This window comes from Botrytis cinerea, chromosome 8 (genome assembly GCF_000143535.2).
Source record: "Botrytis cinerea B05.10 chromosome 8, complete sequence".
NCBI classification, from domain to species: domain Eukaryota; kingdom Fungi; phylum Ascomycota; class Leotiomycetes; order Helotiales; family Sclerotiniaceae; genus Botrytis; species Botrytis cinerea.
The window spans coordinates 850,533-873,267 of NC_037317.1; the positions used below are offsets into that span (position 1 = coordinate 850,533).

Consider the following 22,735-nt stretch of genomic DNA (forward strand, 5'->3'; position numbering starts at 1 on the left):
CAAGGTAGTAAATAAGAACTCGATATTTTCCTTTTATAATTTGAGATTTATTTTTGATTTAATAAGAACAAATTTATTATCAAGGAATTCAAAAGTATATAGACTATATTATATCTTCAAGATAAAGTAATCAAATAAATTCAATTATATTTACACAATTATTTCAAATATAATAATAAGAATTGTATATAATTAATTTAAATAATTTTTAATAGTTTTGAAGGATTTAAAAAAGAGATTTATAAAATCTTTAAAAATTCTAATAAATTAGAAATAATAGAAAATAAGATCTTCAACCTCAAACAAATAAAATCAATATTGAAATATATTATAGAATTTCAAAGATATATTAAAACAATTAAGTGGAATGAAATTGCTATTATAAGTTATTATTATAAAAAACTCAAATCAAAAATCAAACTAGAATTAAAAAGATTTATCGAAAATATAAATCTAAACGATTTAATTTAGAATTTTATCAAATCAGATAATCGTTTTTATAGATATCAATAAAGCCAAAAATCATATAAACCCCAAGGAAATCAAAAGCAAAAATATTATTATAAAAATGAAAATAGATTACATTACAATTTATAAAGATATAAAAATTTTATAGAATTAAATACTATATATTATATAAATGAAAATAATAATTTAAAAAAGAAATGAAAATAAGAAAACAATTTATATTTTGAATATAAAAAAGCAAAATATCGAATAGCAAACTATCAAAACAAAAAAACAAAAGGAAAAAGAGATAATTTCAAATCTAAGTTCAATAAAGGCCAATTTAATATTACTTTTACAATTCCAAAAAACTTAATTAAATTTAAAAATATTGAGATTTTCATTATTGAAAAATTCTAGCAATTATTAAAGGAATTATTATAAAATCAAAAAGGTATAAATATAATAAACTTATAAAAATAAAAGTATTATAAAATCTTAATATCTTTTATAATAGAAAAAAGTTATTAGAACAAGGTAGAAACAGATTATATTATAATGAACTAGATAATCTATTATAATAAATTTTACAAAATCTATTAATTAAATAAAGAAATAATCGAATAGTTTTTTAAAAAAAGAAAAACAAAGAATTATTAAAATAATATAATATATAAGGATTTAACTTTCAATATAACTTTACAAAAAGTTTGTAAAGTTATCCAGCAATTAAATATTATAGAATAAATAGGATAGATATATTATAAGGTTCAAATAAATAGATATATATAATCAACTATAATAGATTCAAAAACTATAGGAAATTTTATTACATTAAAAGCTATAAAATACTTAGAAATACTATTTCAAACAAAACAATACCCCTATCAATTATAATTAATTAATAAATAATTAATAAGATTTAATAAAAAGATTTCACAGAAAACAATCTTAATACAAATAAGTATAACCTAATATATAGAGATTATATAATTTGATATTATATTATTGAACCAATAATAAATCATCTTAGGAATATTATAGTTAAAGATATATAATTTGAAAATAAATTGGATATAAGGAGTTGTAATATTTGATTAATACAAAAATAATTATAAAAATATATTAAAAGTGTTTGTGAGATGTAATATATGTTAAAAAGAATTGAATACAAATAATATTAGTAATATAGAATATTTAGTTTAGGGTTTTTTATTAAAAACAAAGGCTAATATATTTCTTTTATAAATATAAAAGCTAATAATATAATATAAAATCGTAATCAAAATAAAAGAAAAGTTTATAATATCAAAACAGTATAAGAAATATAAATATATTTTCAAAGAATCAAGGATTTATAAGGCTTTATTGAAATACAAGTTATGGGATTATAAAATAATATTAAAGGAAGGCAAGATATTTATATATATTTCAATTTATTCAATATCAGTTAATAAGTTAAAAAGGCTTAAAGAATATATCGATAATAATTTAGCTAAGGGATGAATTAAGAAATCCGTATTCCAAATGGCTAGTCCAATTATGTAGATATTCAAAAAGAATAGACCCAATAGATTAATTATAAACTATAGAAAGCTTAATATATTTATTAAAAAGAATTGATATTCATTTCTATTAATTATAAAATTAAAAGATTGATTAGATGGAACTATAATATTTATTAAAATGAATTTATATAATAATTATTATTTGATTAGAATAAAGAAAGACGAAAAATGAAAGATTGTTTTCAAAATAAGATATAAATTATACAAATATCAAATTATATTGTTTAAGCTAATCAATATATCAATTACTTTTATAAAGTTTATAAATAATATATTGTTATAATATTTAAATACTTATTATATATATTATTTAAATAATATTCTAATATATTTAAATAACAAGATTCAATATATTAAGGATATTAATAATATCCTTAAAAATCTATTCAAAACAGACTTGCTATATAAATCAAGTAAATACGAATTCTATATTATAGAAATAGAATTCTTAAGATTCATTATATTAAATTAAAGATTTAAGATAAGTAAAAATAAGATTAAAACAATATTCGAATAGAAGCAACCGATTACAATTAAGGAAGTACAATCCTTTTTAGGATTTGTTAACTTTTATAAAAGATTTATTAAAGATTATTTAGGGATTATTATATCCTTAATTATATTAATTAAAAAGAATTAAAAAAGTTTCAAATGGATTATCAAAGTATAAAAATCATTCGATATACTTAAATAAGTAATGGCAGAAGAATCAATATTATTGATTTTTGATTTAAAGAAAGAAATCATAATGAAAACGAACTCTTTAGATTTCATTATAAAAGTAATTCTAAATCAATTCAGTTAAAATAGAAAATACTAACTAATTGCATTTTATTTCTAAAAATTATTATTAATTGAATTGAATTATGAGATATATAATAAAGAATTACTAATGATAATTAATATATTTAGAAAATAACAAGTATATTTAAAAAAATCGAAATATATAATACAAATATATATAGATTATAAGAATTTGATTTACTTTATTATAATAAAGTAATTAAATTGATAATAGATTAGATGGTTGAAGATCATGGTCAATTACAATTTCAGAATTTCATATATTAAAGGATTAGAAAACACTAGAGCTAATACTTTTAATTGAAAACTAAAATATTAAAAAAACAAAATATATAAATTATATATTATATTCAAGAAAGATAGTGAATTATTGATTTATAATATATTACAATTTACAATAATATATTTATTGAAAGATAATCATTTTAGAAAACAGATTCAATCATATTATAATAAGGATATTACTACTATATATATATACAAAATAATAAAATCAGAATTCATTATAGAAAATGATATTATATATTTTTATAGAAAAATATATATCTTGAATCAAATGATTAAGGAATTTATAATAAAACAATATAAATTGCTGATATATAAATATTAAAAAATTATAAGGATATTTATAAAAATATAGAAAATCAATTATTTTTTACAAATAAAAATAATAATTAAAAAAGTTATTAGAAATTGTAATATTTATATATGAAATAAATTATTATGATATACTTTATATAATCAGCTTTAGATCTCAAATATATCTTTTCAATTATAAAAGTCTATTATATAGGACTTTGTAATCAAATTATTATTTTTAAAAGATTTTATTATAAAAATTAAATACAATATGATATTCAATATAATAAATAGACTAACGAAATTTATATATATAATATTATTCAAGGAAATATGGAATATTAAATAATTAGTATATATATTTCTAAAGGTTATAGTAAATATATATAGAATATTAAATGAAATAATCTCGAATCGAAATAAGTTTTTTATTTCAAAATTCTGAATTACTTTATTAATATTTATAAATATCAAAAGAAAGCTATCGATATCTTTTTATTTATAAATAAATAATCAAATAAAAAGGATCAATTAAATAATAAAAGTATATTTTAAATATTATATAAATTATTGATAAGATAATTAAATAGAATTATTATTTATAATATAATTTGTATATAATATATTAGAAATGGAAATCACAAAAATTATATCAATATAAATTAATTTTGAATTTAATTTATAAATATATAAAATCCTGATATTATAAAAAGTTAATATTGAATCAATAATAATACAAATCGAATAATTGAAAGATCTTCAAAAGCAATTGGCTTTTGATTTAAAATTTATATTTTTCAAAATAGTAATATACTATAATATAAAATATAATATGGAATCTATATTTAAAAAAGGGGATAAAGTTTATTTGCTATAATAAAATATTGAAATCAAAAGATTAAACAATAAATTCAATTATAAAAAACTAGGATCATTTAAGATTAATAAGGTAATAGGAATAATTAATTATCAATTAAAATTATTAAATACAATGAATATCCATCCAATATTCTATATATCCTTACTTAAATTAATATCATCAAAAGCACCAAATATACTATTTATAGAAATTAAATCAATCAATTTAAATACTATATATAATATCGAAATAATATTAAATTACAAATATATTAGAAATAAGATTAAATATTTAATCAAATGGTTAGATTACTTATATTTAGAAAATATATGGGAATTCAAAGAAGATTTTAGCTGTTTTAAGAAACTACGAGTATTTTATTTGAAGTATTTATATTTATTAATAAAGTCTCAAGCTTTGTATTAGACAATAAAGATAACAAAGGATTGAAGAAATCAAAAGAAGAACCATTAGGAGTAGATATAGTAACAATGATTGCTATTTCTTTTTCCGTATACTTCTTTTCTAATTTTTCCTTTTTCAATTTTTTATTCTTTTTAACTAGATCAAGCTTTTCTAGTGTATAAAGATCTCAACAAATCATTTTCTTTTTATATTTATAAAGAAATTCTTATTATTTGTGTAATCGAAGAATCTAGATATTAATCTTTTGTAATTAAGTGAAAGCCTTTTCTTTTTTCAAATATAATAGTTCTTATTATTGTTTCAAAGATTTATAGTTTATAGATATCTTTGATTCAAGATAGTAATAATCTTTTTTATAATAAATACATTTAGTATAATATTATAATAAATTATTATCAATAATATAATGACAATTGGATTTGATATATAAATTGCAAGAATCTCTTTCAATATTAGAACACTCGATATAGCGAATCAAGTTAAAAATATCGTAAATAGAAGCTATTCATATAGAAAATATATTGAAGAAGAAAACATTACAATTATTTAAATAAATGAAAGAGAAGATGTATTAATATAAATGTTTGGGATAAGCACTAGGTTAAAAAAGGGATAGTGTTATGATAAATTAATAATAGACTATAGAATCATCAATATATAGGCTATAATGATATTATAGATCTCAGTAATTCAATTATAATATATTGAAGGATATTAGGTATTCAAAAAAAGCCTTAGATATGTATATAATATTAATTATAGGATATTCTAGAATGTAAGATATAGTTTTTAGGATAATAGGTCCTAGGAAATATCGAATATAATTTTGCAAACTTTTCACAAAGTTATATTAATAATATCTTAGGGGATTAGTTTCAGGATAAAAGACAAGTTAAGATAATAGGAATTATAGGATAAATATTATATAATCAAAAATCGATCGATTTATCGATCGATTTGCCGATCGATTTATTGGTCGACTTTAGGATAAAGATTTATATATAAAATGGATTTCATTATAATATAGAGCTTTGTATTCAAAAATAATTATTAGTTTTATTATTATAGTTATAAGAATTGCAATCAATTACAATCTTATTGAATTCCTATTTGAAGTTTAATCTAAATCACCTCGAGAGATCTCTAGACACTTCCACGTGACCCTAGAGGCAGCTCCCGTAATATATTTGTGATTAAGGTTGATATTTCTTTGAAAAGATATAAGCTTTTATATCAATCTATTGTGATTTAATATTTGCTTTTGTATAAATAAGAATTGATAATAATATGATGGTAGTTTTTATATAAATATTAATTTAATATAATTTGATATCTATATTATTAAAAGAAGTTGATAATATGATAATAATTTTTATATTAATTTTAATTTATATTTGATTCTTTTTTGTAATATATATTAAAGAAATAGAAATCAATAATATCAATTTAAATTTAATAATATTATATATAATATAATTTTATAAACTTTTTATAAAGTTGTATTTCATTTATATTTATATTATTGATTCTTTTATTATTATCCATTTGCTATTTATGAAATAATAGGAGTTTTTCTAGAATCCTCTTAAATGAAAAGAGATGTTCTTAAAAATCCTATTTCAAATACTAAATCGAAAATAATGTTAATTATTGTAATTAAAGAATATAAGAAATTATTATAAAAATGAATAAATTATTTTATTAATATATAAAATATAAATATAAAAGAGATTAGAGATTTTATTAAATATAAAACTTATAAATATTAGTATTAGAAATATTACAATTAAAAATTGTGATTAGATTATCATTTTATATTCAATAGATTTATATCAATATATTTTTCATAAGTTAATATATATATTTTATATAAGTTTAGATATAAATTATACTTGTATAAAATATATATTAATAAATCAAAAGAATATATAATTCAATCAATATATAAAGCTTTAATTGATATATATTGATTATCTTATAAAGTATGGATATTTAAAAAGATTATTGAAATGATTTTCAAAAAGGAATTTGTATTTCAATCGAGAAATATATAATAAAAAATTGTAATTGAAAAACTATATATATTATTCAAAAACCTCGAAATGTTTTGAATAAAGGATTTATATACTAATTCTTTAGAATTCAATAACGTGGTTTATCAGTGTGCGGGTCATATCAGTGAATGGGTCACTTCATTTTATATACAAAATTCGTCTGTGCGTAACCGTGCACTTTCTTTATTTAATAATATAATTTAAAAAAATCTGAGAATATTGAAATTTAATTATATAAATATTATAAAAATCTAATTATTTATTAAAAAATCAAATTATTATAATAGTTATTATAAAAATAATTTTTTTGTAATGAAAATCGTGACAATTTCTACTTTTTTTAGAATACAATAGAAGTATTTATAAAAAAACTAAATTTATAAGAAGCTAATTCTTTATTGTTATTGAAAATTCTTTTCTTTTTTCAAAATAATGATTGGTTATTAAAATAAGAATATTGAAAAAGGCCTAATTTTGATGTATTTTCAAATGACCCGCACACTGATATGACCCGCACACTGATAAACCACGTTATATATATTCTATTATAATTATTTTTTATATTATAGCAATTGAAAAAATTTAATAAAAATAAAGATATTAATATTGAATATAAAATATCAATAGAATTATAATTAAAGATATTTTTATAATCAAAAATATCTTTACAACTTTCAAGTTTTATATTAAAAAACAAATCAATTATATATGAATATTATAGTTTTAGAAAATTATTATTATTTTCAATATTTTAAGAATTCATTGACCTATTATTAAAACTATTTCAAATCAATTTTGAACAATCTTCAAAAGTATTACCTTTTTATTATAATAATTTATTATTATAATAATTATTTTAATAATAAAAACAATATTATAATTAATATAATTCAAATTAGTAATATATATATTAATATATATATTGGAATAAATATCTGAATAAAGAATTAAATAATAACAATAATAGTTTTAATAATGATAATAAAGATAATAATAATAAAGGGAATAGAAAAGAATATAATAATAATATTCAGAATGATTTATTTAAAATATTATAAAGAATTATTAATATTAAATAATTATTAGGAAATCTTATAAAGTTTTATAAAAAAGTCAATAAATATAATAAATAAAATAATAATTTTATTTATAAGTATTCAATATTCATTAATAATTATTAATGAATTGATTTATTTGAATATTTATTACTAAAAGTATTCTCTATAATATTTATTGAGATTATATTTAACTTCTATTATATAAATTTAAATAATATATCTAATATAATGAAAAGGATTTATTAAATGATAAAGATTATATTTAAAGGTTTAAAATATAAATATAATTTTATATAACAATAAAAAGGTATTATATTTAAAAATGTTATGGCAAAATTAGATAATATTAGTAAATCGATAAATCATTATCTATAATTAATAATAATAAAGTTTTGTTATTTATATAAGGAATTCAATTTGATAATAAAAACTAATAAATTATTATATTAAAAGATTATTAATATATTGTCGGGATAGGGATCATGTGACCGTGCTAGCGCTTGCGCTAGCGCCTTTCGGCACTACAGCAATACGTTTCGTAGTCCTAGCTTTTAGAACCTTAAGCAATATTACAACAGTGTGAACCATAGTACTATATTGACTTCACCATCCCCATGGTGATACCAACATATATATACACCAATATTAATATATTCTATTACTTGTTTTTATTTTGTAAAGAATATACCAAATCTTTTTAAAAAATTATAATTAATTATAATAATATAGAAATAATTTTATATAAACAAAACAACAATATTTTATATCGATTATAAATATCAATATGATTAAAAAGGGTATAATTAGAAAGGTTTTGGGTATAACAATTATCGCCTATTTAAATTATAAATAAAGAAAAAATGTTTTGTTTATAGAAAAAAAAATTGTTGATTGATTTGGTATAACAAAAAGAAATGTAACAAATCAAAAAGCAAACATAAGAAATAATTTAAAAATAGAAATAATTTTGATAAAAGCTTTAAGCAATTCTTTATCGAATACAAAAAACCTAATCAAAATAATGATAATAATACCAATCCGAATATTAATAATAAAATAATAATCTATTTTATATAATTTGAACTACAAAAATCACCTATACAAAAATTACATTCAAATTTCATTACCTATATTAAATCTATAAATAACAAAAAGATTATAATAAATTTAAATAATAAAATCTTTAAATATACCTTAATATATTGAATTTATAAAGAAAGAATAATCTATATCAGTAAATATAATGTAAAAGAATTCCAAGGTATTATTATTGATATAATTGTTGTAGAATAATTTATAATTGATTATAAGTAATATATAATATATAAAATAACTATTGAAAATATATTACTAAATAAAAACAGAATAGAAATCATTAATATAATATTCGAAATTGATAAAACTAAATCAATAGATTTATTTCATTTCGATTTATTATTAAAAACTATTGAATTCTATATAATAAATATAAAAATACTATTTTTATTATTATTTAAAAATATAAATAAATTTAATATATATTATAATAATATTATCGGTATAATAATGGTAAATAAAACAAAAAGGAGCTTTCTATATATTTATTAAAATAAATATATAATGCTTTTGTAATATATAAATATACAATAATTTGTATAATAAATTATTAATAATAATAAATACTATTTTACTGATATAGAATTATATCATTTACATTATTACTTTAATTATTCATCAACCCACAAACTCTTACGAATATTATAATGAATTGGTTATAACAATATCTTACAATAAAAGATTAATAAACTTATCAAATTCTATCAATATTATTAGAAATACAATAAATCCTTTAATCGATTCAAATTCAATTTAAAGAATAATATTGATTTCAATTATTCTATTATAATAAATATAATATATATTAATACTAATTCGATTTTATATATTATTAATAAAGATATATAATTTCAAATAATATAATAATTAATGAATATCAATATAAAGTATACATTTGATATACTTAAAAAATATTGGATAAACATTTATATCAATTTATTGAATTATATTATATATAATATTGAAAAGAATTTTATTAATAAAAAGTTTATTTAGTATATAGCAATTATATTAATAAAAATAAAAAATGTTCTAATTAAAGCCTATTAATTAATCAATATAATTAAACAATACTATATAATCATTAAATGTATATACACTATTATTATTAGTAAATTAAAGAATTCAATAATAAAAAAGATAATAATATAAATAACTGTAAAGATAATAAACGATATTATAGAATTAAATGAATTGATTCTAATACTCTTAGTTTTTAAAGCATATTCTCGAATAGCTAATCTTGATTTACCAGCATCTATAATTCTATAATAATAATTTACAATTAAAAAAGCAATAAATGAAATTAATAAATTACAAATTATATAATAAGTTTCAAATGCTTTAAATCAATATAATAAATTATTTATAATAGTTTTATACAATTTATTTATTAATTTGAAGATTTAAGTATAAAAAGAATATAAAGGTTAAATGGGATTACATTATTTATTAAATATTAGAAATCAAATATATATTGTGAAGTTATTAAATAGATTAATAGAGTTTTGTATTATCCAGATTAAGTTTTATATTAAAGAAAAGTAGGATCGATTCTAGAAAAAATCTAAATATATCAAATCTATATAACAAAAGGATAAAGGAATTATTTTACAAGAAAATATTAATGATATAATTTTACAAAAAGTTTGTGAAATTATATAGCCTTTTTATAATATTAAAGAATCCTTTTCAAATAAAATTAATAGTTTATAGGGTTGTAATCTTTTATAAATCAGAATTCTATTAATACAATTATTACAAATCTATATGAATATACAAATATTCTTTTTTAATAAAAACAAAAAATACAAAATATTATTGAATTTAGTATTTTATTTTTTGAATGAAAATGAAATTGATAATATTGAATATATTGAATACTATATAGTATTTGTTGTATTCTTAATATTTATAATTTTCATTAAATCAAAACAAAAAAAGATTAATAAATTAATAAAGAATAGTATATTTCGATTTATTAAATTTATAAATATATTTGAAAATATAAGAATATTTAGTTTATAATTTATTGATGAAATTAAAAATAAAGAAATTGATAAGGTATTTTCAAAATCTTGATTAGTTATATAAATATAAAAGGATTAAAGAAAGAATATTGTTTTGATATAATTATTTATTATATAATGTATTAGTTAATATATTATATTATTTATAATAATAATGTTATTTAAGAATGAAATAATTATAAGTATTTGCAATATTATTTAAATATATATATAATTAATATTTAATTTAATTTGAAAATTTTATATATAATTATTAGTAAAAATGAATATCCTTAAAAACTTTATTTTATAAATTATATAATCATTATATAATATTTCAAAAACAAGTAATCATTAATTCAATATTTATTATAAATATTATATTAATACTTTTAAAATAGTATAATCAATATATAATCTATATTTTTTATATATAATCAAAAATAATATAATATTTGATATTATAGAATTCCAAATAGATAATATTTTTATTATTATTAATAAAGAATTTATAAATTGTAAGTAAATTGAATTTAAAAATACAAAGTTTATAATAAAAAAATATGAAATATTGATATCAAATATATCATTCAAATTTAATAAAGATTTAATTATTTAATATAAAAATGAATCAATTTATTTTAATTAATAAAAGTAATATAAGAATTTACAATTTATTAAAATAGAATCTTTTAATATATATAGAATTTATAGAAAATTAAGAAAATTAATAATAATAAAGAATTAATATATTGTATAATATATTTATAAAATATATATTATAATTATATATCAATTAAAAGTAGTTTTCGATTTTTCCTTTATTATATAAATAATTAATTTAAAAGAAAAGAATATTAATATCTTTAATAAATATATTTAATAGCAAATCAACAATTCAAAAAAAGAATTACAATTTATATTATTTTATATAGATTCTTTCAAATTAATTGTATTTATTAATATTTCTTTTATTAATAATAAAGATTTATTTTTTCAAATAGAATATATTATTATATTAATAAATAAATATAATAAAATTAATATTATTTATTAATTATTAATCAAATATAAAAAAGTTATTAAAAATGTATTGGCTTTAGAATTCTATAAAATGGTTTTAGGATTTAATATTAGTATAGTAATTAAAGATATAATCGATAAGATCTTTTTAGTATATAAGATATTATTAATTATATGTATTGATTTTAAATTATTTTATAATTATTTTATAAAGTTTAATATTATTAATAAAAAGAAATTAATAATTGATTTTATAATAATTTGGGAAGTATATAAAAAACAAGAGATTATAAAGATTAAATAGATTGATAAAGAATCTAACCCTACAAATACAATGATTAAATCAAAGCTATATCAAATACTCAAAGATCTGATTAATAATAATACTATTATAATTAAAATTATAAAATAGATTAACAAAAATTAGAAAATATAATAAGGGAAATATAAAACTAAAAAGGAAGATAGTTATATAAAGGAATTTAAGGAATTAATTAGAAGAATATATTACTAACAATTTTAAAGAATTACTAATATTGGGATAAGGATTATATAATTATATTAGTATTTGTACTAATATCTTTCGATATTATAATAATATGTTTCATAATTCTAGCTTTTAAAACCCTAAAGAATATTACAATAATGTAAATTATAATATTATATTGACTTCACCATCCCCATGGTGATATCAATACTTATAGATGAAAGGAGGTTTTTTGGCGCATAGTCCAAGAAGTGATAGACAAACCTGCCATTTGCAAACATGCCGTCGGAATCATTGAAGAAAGATACAGCATGTCCTGGAGAGCAATCATTAGTTTTTGCTTCATTTTATTCATCTATAATGAAGATATACCCAAGACTATGCCCGCTGAGTCAGTGAACTTGATCATTTATTATATGAATGAATAAACATACACGGTATCTAATATGGTAGGACTTGAGATCGATTGGGGTATAACCACGGTAAAATGGTAAATGGCCAGATTCTCCAAATATATAAAGTCCAAATAGACTGAAAACAAGACTGCAGAGCACAGAGATAGTCGCGGTTTGGCCTTGGAAGGCATTTAGATTACTCCAAAACCGCCCCTCAAATACTCCGGATAACATTGTCAGGCGGAGAACAAAAGTTGGGCAAAATTCAGTTCGTAAGGTTCAATCTCAATAATGGATATAGGTGCCTATCACGTAAATATAGTAGACTTTATACCAAGATCGCGTTCGTGTATTAAAATAATTGAAGAGAAGATAATTCGCACAAGCCACTAGAACAATAAAGAAAAGATACAAAAGCCATTGGAATCTTAGCTCGCTTAAAGAAATAACTACACTGCAATCTATATTGCTAAATCTATCTCGATGCAACATCCATCTCACCTAGGCAGCCTTCCTTCGCTCATTCTGAACTTGATTACCAACAGAACCCATGTGTTTCACGTCAACACCTAGTTTTGCAAGCCCCCAGCGCATGCTATTCTTAGCAGCCTCATCAATATCGACAAGGGCGTACCAACCAAGTTTCTGCTTTGCCTTGCTTACTTGATAAGTTCTGGTCATACAAAGGTGCTCTAGCTTTGAACGAATCAAAATTTTAGGCCTTCTTCTTCCCTGGTACACAATCCAGAACCAGTACTCAGTTAGCCAAGCCAGCATAAACAAGATCCACGTAGGAATGACCCATATTGTTTTCGGCGGATGCCCCGCTGCCGTATAGAACTTGCGCATATAAAACCAGAACGGGGAGGGAAGGTCGTCTGTGATATTGAATGCTTCGCCGCAAATTCGAGATTTAGGTGGTACTGCATCAATATCTTCATCCCTATCCTTGGTGTAAGCGATGTCCGCCTCTACCTCCGTCAAGAGAGCCTTTGCTGCCAAGACATGACCAAAAACCGCATTGCTGACATAAATCGGATCAAACAGAGTTGTATTGTCACCCAATTGTAGAAATGACAACCCGTAGCGTGCTAGTTGTAGGCCAAGCATTGTCATATTCTCGTCTCCTTCGCCGTAGATACCTGGGATCCGGATACATGCAGTTCGAAGATGACTGTGGGAGCACTTTCCAGCAAGATGACATGGTCTAGAAGAAGGGTTATTGGCAGCCAACACCAGTGCATCTGCAAGAGCCTTGCTTTCGGTGTAGGGGTTGTATTTGGTAACTGGGCCGTTGAGAATGGGGTGAGATTCATCCGCGTTAAAGATTTCACCGTTGACATCGTACTTGTATATGGTCAACGAAGATGTATAGACAAGGGCTACAACTGAAGGTGCGGAAGAGGCGCATGCGAGCAAGTTCTTAGTACCTTCCACATTCACCTTCTGATAAGAAAGATGATTGGGTGGATCTTGGTATGGATCGGGGGAGGCGGCATGAAAGATGATACGCGGTTGGATATCCTTGAGCAAATTGGTAACTTCTTCAACAGACGTGATATCGCCAGCATAGTACGATGCTTCAGGATAACGGTTTTCGCGCGGACTACGGCTGAATACAGAAACGTGCTCTACGTTTGAATCATCCAAAAGAGCTTTGACAAGATGATGTCCCATGAATCCACACCCTCCAATGACTAGAACATGACCTAGTGCCTGACTCTGCATAGCTTGTGCCTCGTGATGGTGATATTGGTATTGGTGTTGGTGGTGGTGGTGATGGTGGTATGGAAAGATTCCACTGAAGAGAAGAAAATACGGAATGTAAGAGAACAAGCAAACATAAGATTGCATGTTATTAGACGGATAAGCGGATGCGGGTTGCATGGGTATTATTGAATTAAGGCTTACCTGACGTTACCGACGCTTAATGTGGCCTGCAAGACACCCCACACATAGTCACCGAATGACAATGTGAGTGAGGGATAGAGACACACCTACCTCGCTTAGCCATCGAAACATCGGTACACCAGCACATCAGCACAAGGATTAATGAGACTAAAGATGCTTTAGGGAAATATGAGACCTAATTGATTATACAGCCGGCCCTAGTCTAGTGTTTACGTAGACCCACTTCTGGTCCTTTCGCCTTTTTGATTGACTGATGTAAGCGAGGACCTCCTAAAGGGTCTAGTTGGCCGTTTCCTAAATCGCATATTGTGACTACTATTAGAATATATATCAACTTTACAATTATTATAGTTATAAGTAATTCAATATATGATTTCGAATCAACAGGTTGAAGTAATTCAAATCTAGCTTTTGATTTATTCTCTAGTTCTCTTACAATTCTAAATAGTAATAGAGTTGATTTGATAATTTCACTACTATTAATATTAATTTTTAATATCTTTCAATCTTTATTTTAATCTTTTATATAATTAAAGTATTGAACAACGTAATTGGAATACTAATTAAAATAAATTGTTTTTAAGAAAAAAAAAAAAAAAAAAATTAATCTAAATTCGAGGTTTTTGAAAATCAAAGAGATTAGGGAAATGCAAATTAAAATAAGTGATTATAAAATTTATTATAAATTTTTGAGATGGTTTAAAAGAGGGGTGGCCAGAAAGTGGGGTAGTTGACTTATAATGTAATTCGCTCGCTTTTTGTAATATCAAACGGATTCTTTATCCTTAAAAACTGTTGGAGGAAAATCAATATGAGTGTATCTATCATATCATACATGCATGCATGCAACCCTACACTACCCATTTTTAATCCCTGTGCTGTCAGCCTTTCGGTCAATTCGAACCCGTGTTTGTTTTGGGAAACTCATTTATGTTTGTTCTGTTCTTCGAACTTTCAAGCTTCCACTGAATCTTGATGCACTGAGCTGGCCGTAAATTTAAACACGATCACAACGAAATATGACGTCCCATGCTTATGACCATTCCAGGTGCAAATCATCCCAAAAATGCAGCTTCTGTTCAATCGCCGATGGATCAGAATATGTGGCGCCTGGTCTCCAGGCTTCAATTAAAGAAAACATCTTGACAGAAGCTAGCCGCGGATCATCATTCAGTGGCAGAATTTGGTATTATAATGGTACGTTGTGAATCTTTTATACTCATGCGAATTTATCACCTCAAGTCTGATGATTCTGGTCTTCTGCAATAATTGGCCCCTTCAATTTAATCACCTCCCTTCTTAACATTTAATCCGGCAGGTTGGAAATCTGTGAATCTACGCGCGTTGCTAAAACCCTCGGTCTTTGCGGCATCGACTGCGATCTTTTTTGGTCAGATAGGTGAGTAAGCCCAGCTCTTCACGTACCCTTTCACACGCTCACTTGTTCCGTTACTCATTGTCATTTTGCCCTTTCAAGCTCGCGAGCAAGATTTCGCCTCGTCACTGATCCGATATGCTCTCGATATGGAGCTTTCTGACAATACGCAACAATATGTGCCCGTTTTTATCGCTCCGTAAGTAGACTCAACAACCTCTGAATGCGCACGAGTTGACTTGGAAGAACCGTCCATTTCATCGTTACTAGAAATGAGCGCGCAAAGCATACATTAATCCAGCGACTAGCTCTCGCATTAGAGCAAGCAGAAGAAGAAAAACTGGTCTGTAACCCCATATTTCACAAAGAAAGCTGCTAATCGTATTTAGCCCAAATTCTTGCGGACCGCAATTGTTGCTCCTGGTAAAGAACAGGCCAAGTCTTCGGTTGTCGCTGAAGCAATTCTGTCTGAATGGCTCAAGCTATCAAATCAGGCTTTACTTGTTAGTGATTCTAAAACAAAAATATACCAGACAGTCATGTACTGACGAGGATATGTAGATTCTTACTCACACAATTGTACAAGCCTGTGTGCAACTGGATCTTGAATCGCTACGTCGAGAGATTGGAGACCCTAAGTTGCGCACATATGAAGGTCTGGATAATCTACCTTTGCTGCATAGGGTTTTGGAAGAATCTTTAGAGGACTATTGTGAGTACGCATTTTTGCAAGGACGTGCCCCTCGCACATTTCTGATAAGAATTTTAACGTCTGCAACAGTCGATATTCTGAGGGATGTAGATAGGCAAGAGGCTACAGTCGCAAATTCAGTCAATCTCCTTCAGGATTTCTCTCCTCATCACACTGGGGAGAATTGGCCATCAACGTGGGTAACATCTCGGATTCATTGCTACATTAAACTGACATGTACCACAGTGTAGCAGACGCTAGAGCTTCCATACTCTTGACGTCAAAAATTACGCTTGCTTACCTTCTACCTGTGTTGAACATTCAGGTCGACCAAGAGACGGCTTCGAGATTCAAAAACCACGATCAAAGTTTGTTGTTACACCACGTCAAGGTTGCTGTACGTGACCGGACCTATGTGGAGGAGGATTATTTCTAGTTCGAAAAGGATAATAAGTTAAATATTAGAGAGTTTGTAATAAACAGATTGATTTTTTTTATTCATTCATTAATATATACATGCACCTATTAGAAGGTTCGTAAGGGATTATATGAGTTTAGAATGTATTCGGATCACTTTTTCGAAATTATTAGACCTCAATTATCAATCAATTTTATATGTTAAATAATTCAAATATTTTCAAATATTTTATTAAAGATATTTATCGCGGGGTCGTAAGTGTTGTGGGGCTGTATTACTACTATGAATGATTGCTGCTCTGTGGAGCTATGCTTAATATAAATATAAAGTACACGACTACTCCAATTTATTAGGGGCTAGGGTATAATTAGTCTAGAAGCTAACGGGCCTCTTACTATTATAAGAATATGTTATTCTCATTGGAGAACATTATTTTCCTACTCATACAAGGGCCGGCTTAGTCTAGCGTGTGCATTGACCCTCGAGGCGTTCGGTTATATAATTTTTTATAGCTCCGTTAAAAGAATCTAATCGGTCATTTCCTAAATATAATAAATAACACTCGCATTTAAATCATTTTTTAATGGATTCGTAGAAGTAAATGAAGTGGAAAAGTACTAATGTATTATGTAATCATATATCTATATAGTAGATCATTTTCATATTTTTAGATTTATAAAATCCCTTCTGATTAGTTATAAATAATGTGCCAACGCTAGGGTAGGGTTGTTTCGATCGAGCAGAGTAGTAGATTTTACGAAATTCTTTCAATTCAATATACAATTTTAAAAGAAAAGAAAATTCGATTGAAAAATAAATAATTAGATTAAAGCAATTGAAAGTTTTCTAATAATTCAATTAGTTTTAGGATAAGATTTATAATAATAATGAAATCAATTGATTGAATTGAAAGGATTGATAAAAGTGGATTTGAAAATGTATTTGTAAACAAATATGTAATATCTGAGGTATAGTTGTTTTAAACGTTTTTCAATATTAGAATCTGAATTAGAATCTAAATTAGAATTTATGGAAAAGTTTAAGAAAGAGAATTAAAAAGAGAATTAGAAAGAGAATTAAAAAGAGAATAAAAGAAGAGAATAAGAGAAGAGAATTAAGAAGAGAATTAGAAAGAGAATTAGAAAGAGAATAAGAAAGAGAATAAGAAAGAGAATAAGAAAGAGAATAAGAAAGAGAATTAGGAAAAGAATTAACTTCAATATCTTTATATAAGCTAGAAGTAAGAGATTAGTAAAGTTTATAAACTATTACTAGCTGTCGGGGAAAAAAAAGAAATTTTCAGACTATGAATTCGTAGAAGCATTTTTTCTTATTTTTGAAATAAATAAAATTTTAATCTTATCTCTTTAATCTTAATGACGGCCAGCCCTCAAACCTCCGATCCTCGCTACACTCGAGATTTAATTATAAATAATAATAATCTGCTTATATAAGGAATTATAGTTTTTATTTAAATATAACTCTTTATAAAATACAACGAGAAACATAGAATAGAATATAAGGATATTCAAAGATTAATTCTATTAAGTGTAATGAAGCTAGCTATGAAAGAAAGAGTTATAATATAAACTCTTACTAGTACTAATTAAGACCAGCTCCCCCTACTCTAGTATTCACATGAACCATACTTTCAATAGAATTTCTAAAAAAATCATTAGTACGATTATGCGATTGTACAATTGTACGATTGTAAAATTGAAATTAGTAATCTATATCTAAAATTAGCGATTTATATTAAAAAACTAGCAATCTATATTAGAAAGCTGGTTTTTATCACTTTTTGTCCCAAAAAGACACCATGCCACCACTCCGGATGGAAAACAACGTAGCATTAGGTTGCTTTTTGTAGATATTTGATAACGCTATCAGTATTGTCGACACGTCTTGCGTGCAGCTAGGTTTGACTACGCAGGCCGGTGAAAGACATTCTTGGACGAAATAGTAGGATAGAACCGAGCTGATATAGGTGGTGCAAGAGGGGCATGACACTTGCTTTGGAAGAAGGCGTTCTAGAGTACTACATTGAATTGAACTGTTGCCATTTGTTGAAACTGCCAAAACTGCAGAGACATGGAAGAAAAGAAGAGTTCGAGTGACTATAAGGGAGAAACGTCTGAAAATGGATAACATTTTGTGTATTCGAAAGAAGCTTCACCGATGAGTTTGAAGGTCTGTCCTACATCATTGCGAGGGAATTTACTCATATTTGTACTCATATCAGCTCTCGCAGATGGAGCAAGATGCGAAGAGAATCCAACAAAGCCCTCGATACAAGGATTGTATTGAGACAGCCAAACAACGTGGCGAAGAGGATTTCACCAGGGTCTGAAGGTTTTCCGGGGGTGCCACGAGCTCAAGGCAGGGAGGGTACTTTCACGACCTAGTTGATTTAGAGTGACTATAAAAAGCCACAATAAAGCAGTGGTCCATTTGTTTTGGCTGGATCACAATTTTTATGGCATGTTTTGGTCGAAGTTTAAATACAAAAATACACTTATCTTACTCAGATTTTAGTAGCAATTTGATATAGCACGCTTACAAATACTACCTGATGGTTCTTAAAAGAATGATTCTGATTCTGCATGAATATATTTTCCTAGTTTAAAGACCACACACACAGCCGGTGGAGATTTGTGTACTTCGTGTCTTACTATACACCCTTGAGGTAACATTTAAAGCGTGAAAGACCAATCGCCACCAGCCCATCCCGCTCTGGGTTTGAAGTCCACCAGTACTTTCTTGATTGGAGGATTGATGATTAGGGACAAGTTGCTACTATCAGCTCCTGGATGAATCCATGCCCCACCAACCGGCTTGACATCATAACGCAAAACTAGCATTGAGCATAGAAACGATATCTCATTCATGGCATAAAACCTCCCTGGACATAGATTAATTCCGCCACCAAAGCCTCGGAATGCACCTGGTTGATATGGTTTACTTTTCATAAAACGATGAGCATCGAAATTGTCAACATCTGTTCCCCAGGATGATTCATCAAAATGGTAAGCTCGATTCGGCATAAAGATGAATGAATCTTTCTTCAATAGATATTTATCGTCAAGCATGGTGTCTTGAAGCACGATTCGTGTTCCGGTACCATCCGCATAATGTCGCAGCGATTCGTGCAGAATAGATCTGATGATAGGCACATCCCTGATCTTACTGATATCCATCTCGCGAGAAAGATGTCCGTTTTTCTCTGAAGTTTTAACAAACGGCTCCACTGCGTTTCGTACCTCCTCCACAAGTTTGGGGTCTGAGAGAAGATGGAAGACAGTCCAGAATGCCGTGGGGGTTGTGTTGGCTAAGATGGCGTGCCCACTAACAGCGTCAATACGAGCTCTATCGAGGAGTGAGATTCCAGAAGTGGTAGCAACTCTGTCCTGAGATTGGACAATGTGAGACGCCGTTTTGGTACCTTCATCCGCATAATACTTGAGAAATGCATCGACCATCTTTTCGCGACCTTGGTACGCTTTTCGACATGTGACTTTTGGCAAAGGAAAGGAAATGAGTCCAACAGCATTGTCCTCAAAGTCTCTATCATGAGTTAGCATTTGATCTTCTATATTGTTACATTGATAAATTACCTGAACGCTTTTGATATTTCCGGGTCTTTGTATGGGTTTCTAGGGCCATAGAAACTACCCGTTACGGAGTCCATGATCGTGTCAACAATCCATTGATTGAGATCAATCCTAGTTATTTCTTCTAGTCTCGAAACAGTACGTGCGAGCTTCTGAGTACCATCCCTGGTAATGTTCAACAGGTGTTCACCCGGTTGCATCTCTTGATGTTGAAGCGTCATGCCCGACTTGAAAAAACTCGTTCCCTCTTCTTCGCCGTTCACATTATGTGTGACTATCTTCGCTGCATGCGGGCTCAACCCCGCCATGCCCACGGTGAAAGTTGCTTCGACGTGCCAGAATGAGAGCTGCTTAGATTGTCTTTGGACAGCAAGAACAAGTTCGGGTGAGTTGATAATGTAGACTCGACCACCAGGCATACCAGGTATGGCAAGACCAAAGATACGCAACTTGTACTTTTCACTGGGTCGCGAACGCGTTAGTTCAAAATGCCTGAAAGATTTCGCTTTCCAAAGGAAAATGATGAAATGAGAAGCAAACCTAAGTGCGATGTAATATCCATACTTCTCCCGAAGTAGTCCCACAGCATGTCCAATGATTGGGAATTTTGGATCAATGTATGGTGGTTCTTTGGAATCGCGCTTTACTCCAAATACGTAGTGCAAGAACCAGACGAAGCTTACGATGGCTGCAAGCGAGGCAAATAGCAGGTTCATGTTGTCAGATATGAAATAGAAAACCAAGGCAAAAAATTGCTGGGGAATGCGGATTGTTGAATTGGTTTGTGATGGAAGACAATTTGAAATATTTGATTTATTGTGCCTTATTGTGCCGCATTGTGCCTCGTTGCGCGTCATGACAGAAGCAGTCCCCCGCCACGACTGCGCATTTAGTACCTGTTCTCATCTGCAAGAACAGGTTGATAGCGACACACCATAGACAAGGATTCCAAACAAAGGGGGTAATGTTAGGATGATAGTCTGGTAACAGTAGATGCATGTCTCCGTCGTAATGTTCGACCATGTGATTCTTAATTCGGCGGAGACACGGAATACATTCTATCGCTTAATATCACCAATAAAAAGGGTGGAAGGGTTTAAAGTGGGCACACCCTGTGCTGAGCCGCCTGAGCGCATACAGTAGAACGTGTTTATACGGGCACGGGCTATACGGGCATATTTTTTAGATTTCCAAAAATTTATATGATAAATTTGACTTAAACGGGCATATCTTTATATAAGAGCATACAGTCCTAATTTCCCTAATGATCTTATAAAAAATTATAGAAAATTATAAAAGTTGATACTAATGACTTAAGTTTTGACCTATCACATAATGAATTCATAAATTCACATAGCAAATTTAATAAAAATAGAAAAACTGAAAGTATAAAACGAGGCTAAATGATGAGGCTGAAACTGAATATACGGGAAACTCCTTTATACGGGCGTCTATGTCTCGAATTTTTTAGGCCCTTATAAACAGGTTCACCTGTATATGCAGTCAGTATTATACTATTAATGAAGGATTTTCAATATCATATTCATACTTATATCCAGTACAGTGAATTGAACTTATCATATGTAGGCTGTTATAGCCCCCTGTTGTGTCTAGGTTGAGACCATGTAATCCATTAGCGATACGACGCAACTTATCGAATTAGGATGCGTTCCGATCGATTTTGAATTAATTTAATGAAATCTTTCATAATGTTAAAACAGCAAGGGTATTCAGATTAATATATTTGAACGATATTGAAAAGTAATAGGAACGAATAAAAATAAAATTTTGTTAATTATTTTTCAAATATAATAAAAATCTATATTATAAATTATTTAATAAATATAAGAATTGTAGTCATAGCTCATCGTACCCTTAGCGGAAATAAACCAAAAACCATCATTTATTCACCTTCTAAACCCCCT

General features: G+C 25.9%; 3 protein-coding genes across 4 annotated transcripts; 1 reads left to right on the plus strand and 2 right to left on the minus strand.

Annotated features, from left to right (window-relative positions):
• Positions 1-12,747: 12,747 nt before the first annotated feature.
• On the minus strand, positions 12,748-14,604 carry BCIN_08g02190 (hypothetical protein). Its single transcript, XM_001551876.2, has one exon. It carries the CDS (start codon positions 14,530-14,532, stop codon positions 13,306-13,308), a length of 1,227 nt encoding a protein of 408 aa, XP_001551926.1. The 5' UTR covers positions 14,533-14,604; the 3' UTR covers positions 12,748-13,305.
• Positions 14,605-15,663: 1,059 nt separating this feature from the next.
• On the plus strand, positions 15,664-17,378 carry BCIN_08g02200 (hypothetical protein). Of its 2 annotated transcripts, XM_024694466.1 has the most exons (8): positions 15,664-15,912; positions 16,034-16,114; positions 16,193-16,289; positions 16,337-16,433; positions 16,480-16,593; positions 16,652-16,802; positions 16,872-16,977; positions 17,028-17,378. In XM_024694466.1, exons 1-8 carry the CDS (start codon positions 15,735-15,737, stop codon positions 17,215-17,217), a joined length of 1,014 nt encoding a protein of 337 aa, XP_024550256.1. In that variant the 5' UTR covers positions 15,664-15,734; the 3' UTR covers positions 17,218-17,378. The 2 variants fall into 2 exon arrangements, with proteins under 2 accessions (XP_024550256.1, XP_024550257.1); XM_024694467.1 differs by having other exon boundaries at positions 16,652-16,977.
• Positions 17,379-19,697: 2,319 nt separating this feature from the next.
• On the minus strand, positions 19,698-21,818 carry BCIN_08g02210 (hypothetical protein). Its single transcript, XM_001551879.2, has 3 exons — positions 21,351-21,818; positions 20,814-21,272; positions 19,698-20,763 (listed from the first exon to the last, which is right to left on the minus strand). The coding sequence occupies exons 1-3, from the start codon at positions 21,524-21,526 to the stop codon at positions 19,893-19,895; spliced, it is 1,506 nt and encodes a 501-aa protein (XP_001551929.1). The 5' UTR covers positions 21,527-21,818; the 3' UTR covers positions 19,698-19,892.
• Between the last annotated feature and the right edge of the window lie 917 nt (positions 21,819-22,735).

Excerpts from the sequence above, each read along its gene's own strand:
- BCIN_08g02210 (XM_001551879.2), bottom strand. The coding sequence starts at position 21,526 with ATGAACCTGCTATTTGCCTCGCTTGCAGCCATCGTAAGCTTCGTCTGG. Across the intron at positions 21,273-21,350 it reads GGATATTACATCGCACTTAG|TGAAAAGTACAAGTTGCGTA; the intron begins GTTTGCTTCTCA and ends TTCGCGACCCAG. Across the intron at positions 20,764-20,813 it reads GAAATATCAAAAGCGTTCAG|AGACTTTGAGGACAATGCTG; the intron begins GTAATTTATCAA and ends AACTCATGATAG.
- BCIN_08g02200 (XM_024694467.1), top strand. The coding sequence starts at position 15,735 with ATGACGTCCCATGCTTATGACCATTCCAGGTGCAAATCATCCCAAAAA. Across the intron at positions 16,594-16,651 it reads TATCAAATCAGGCTTTACTT|ATTCTTACTCACACAATTGT; the intron begins GTTAGTGATTCT and ends GAGGATATGTAG. Across the intron at positions 16,978-17,027 it reads GGGGAGAATTGGCCATCAAC|TGTAGCAGACGCTAGAGCTT; the intron begins GTGGGTAACATC and ends CATGTACCACAG.
- BCIN_08g02190 (XM_001551876.2), bottom strand. The coding sequence starts at position 14,532 with ATGCAGAGTCAGGCACTAGGTCATGTTCTAGTCATTGGAGGGTGTGGA.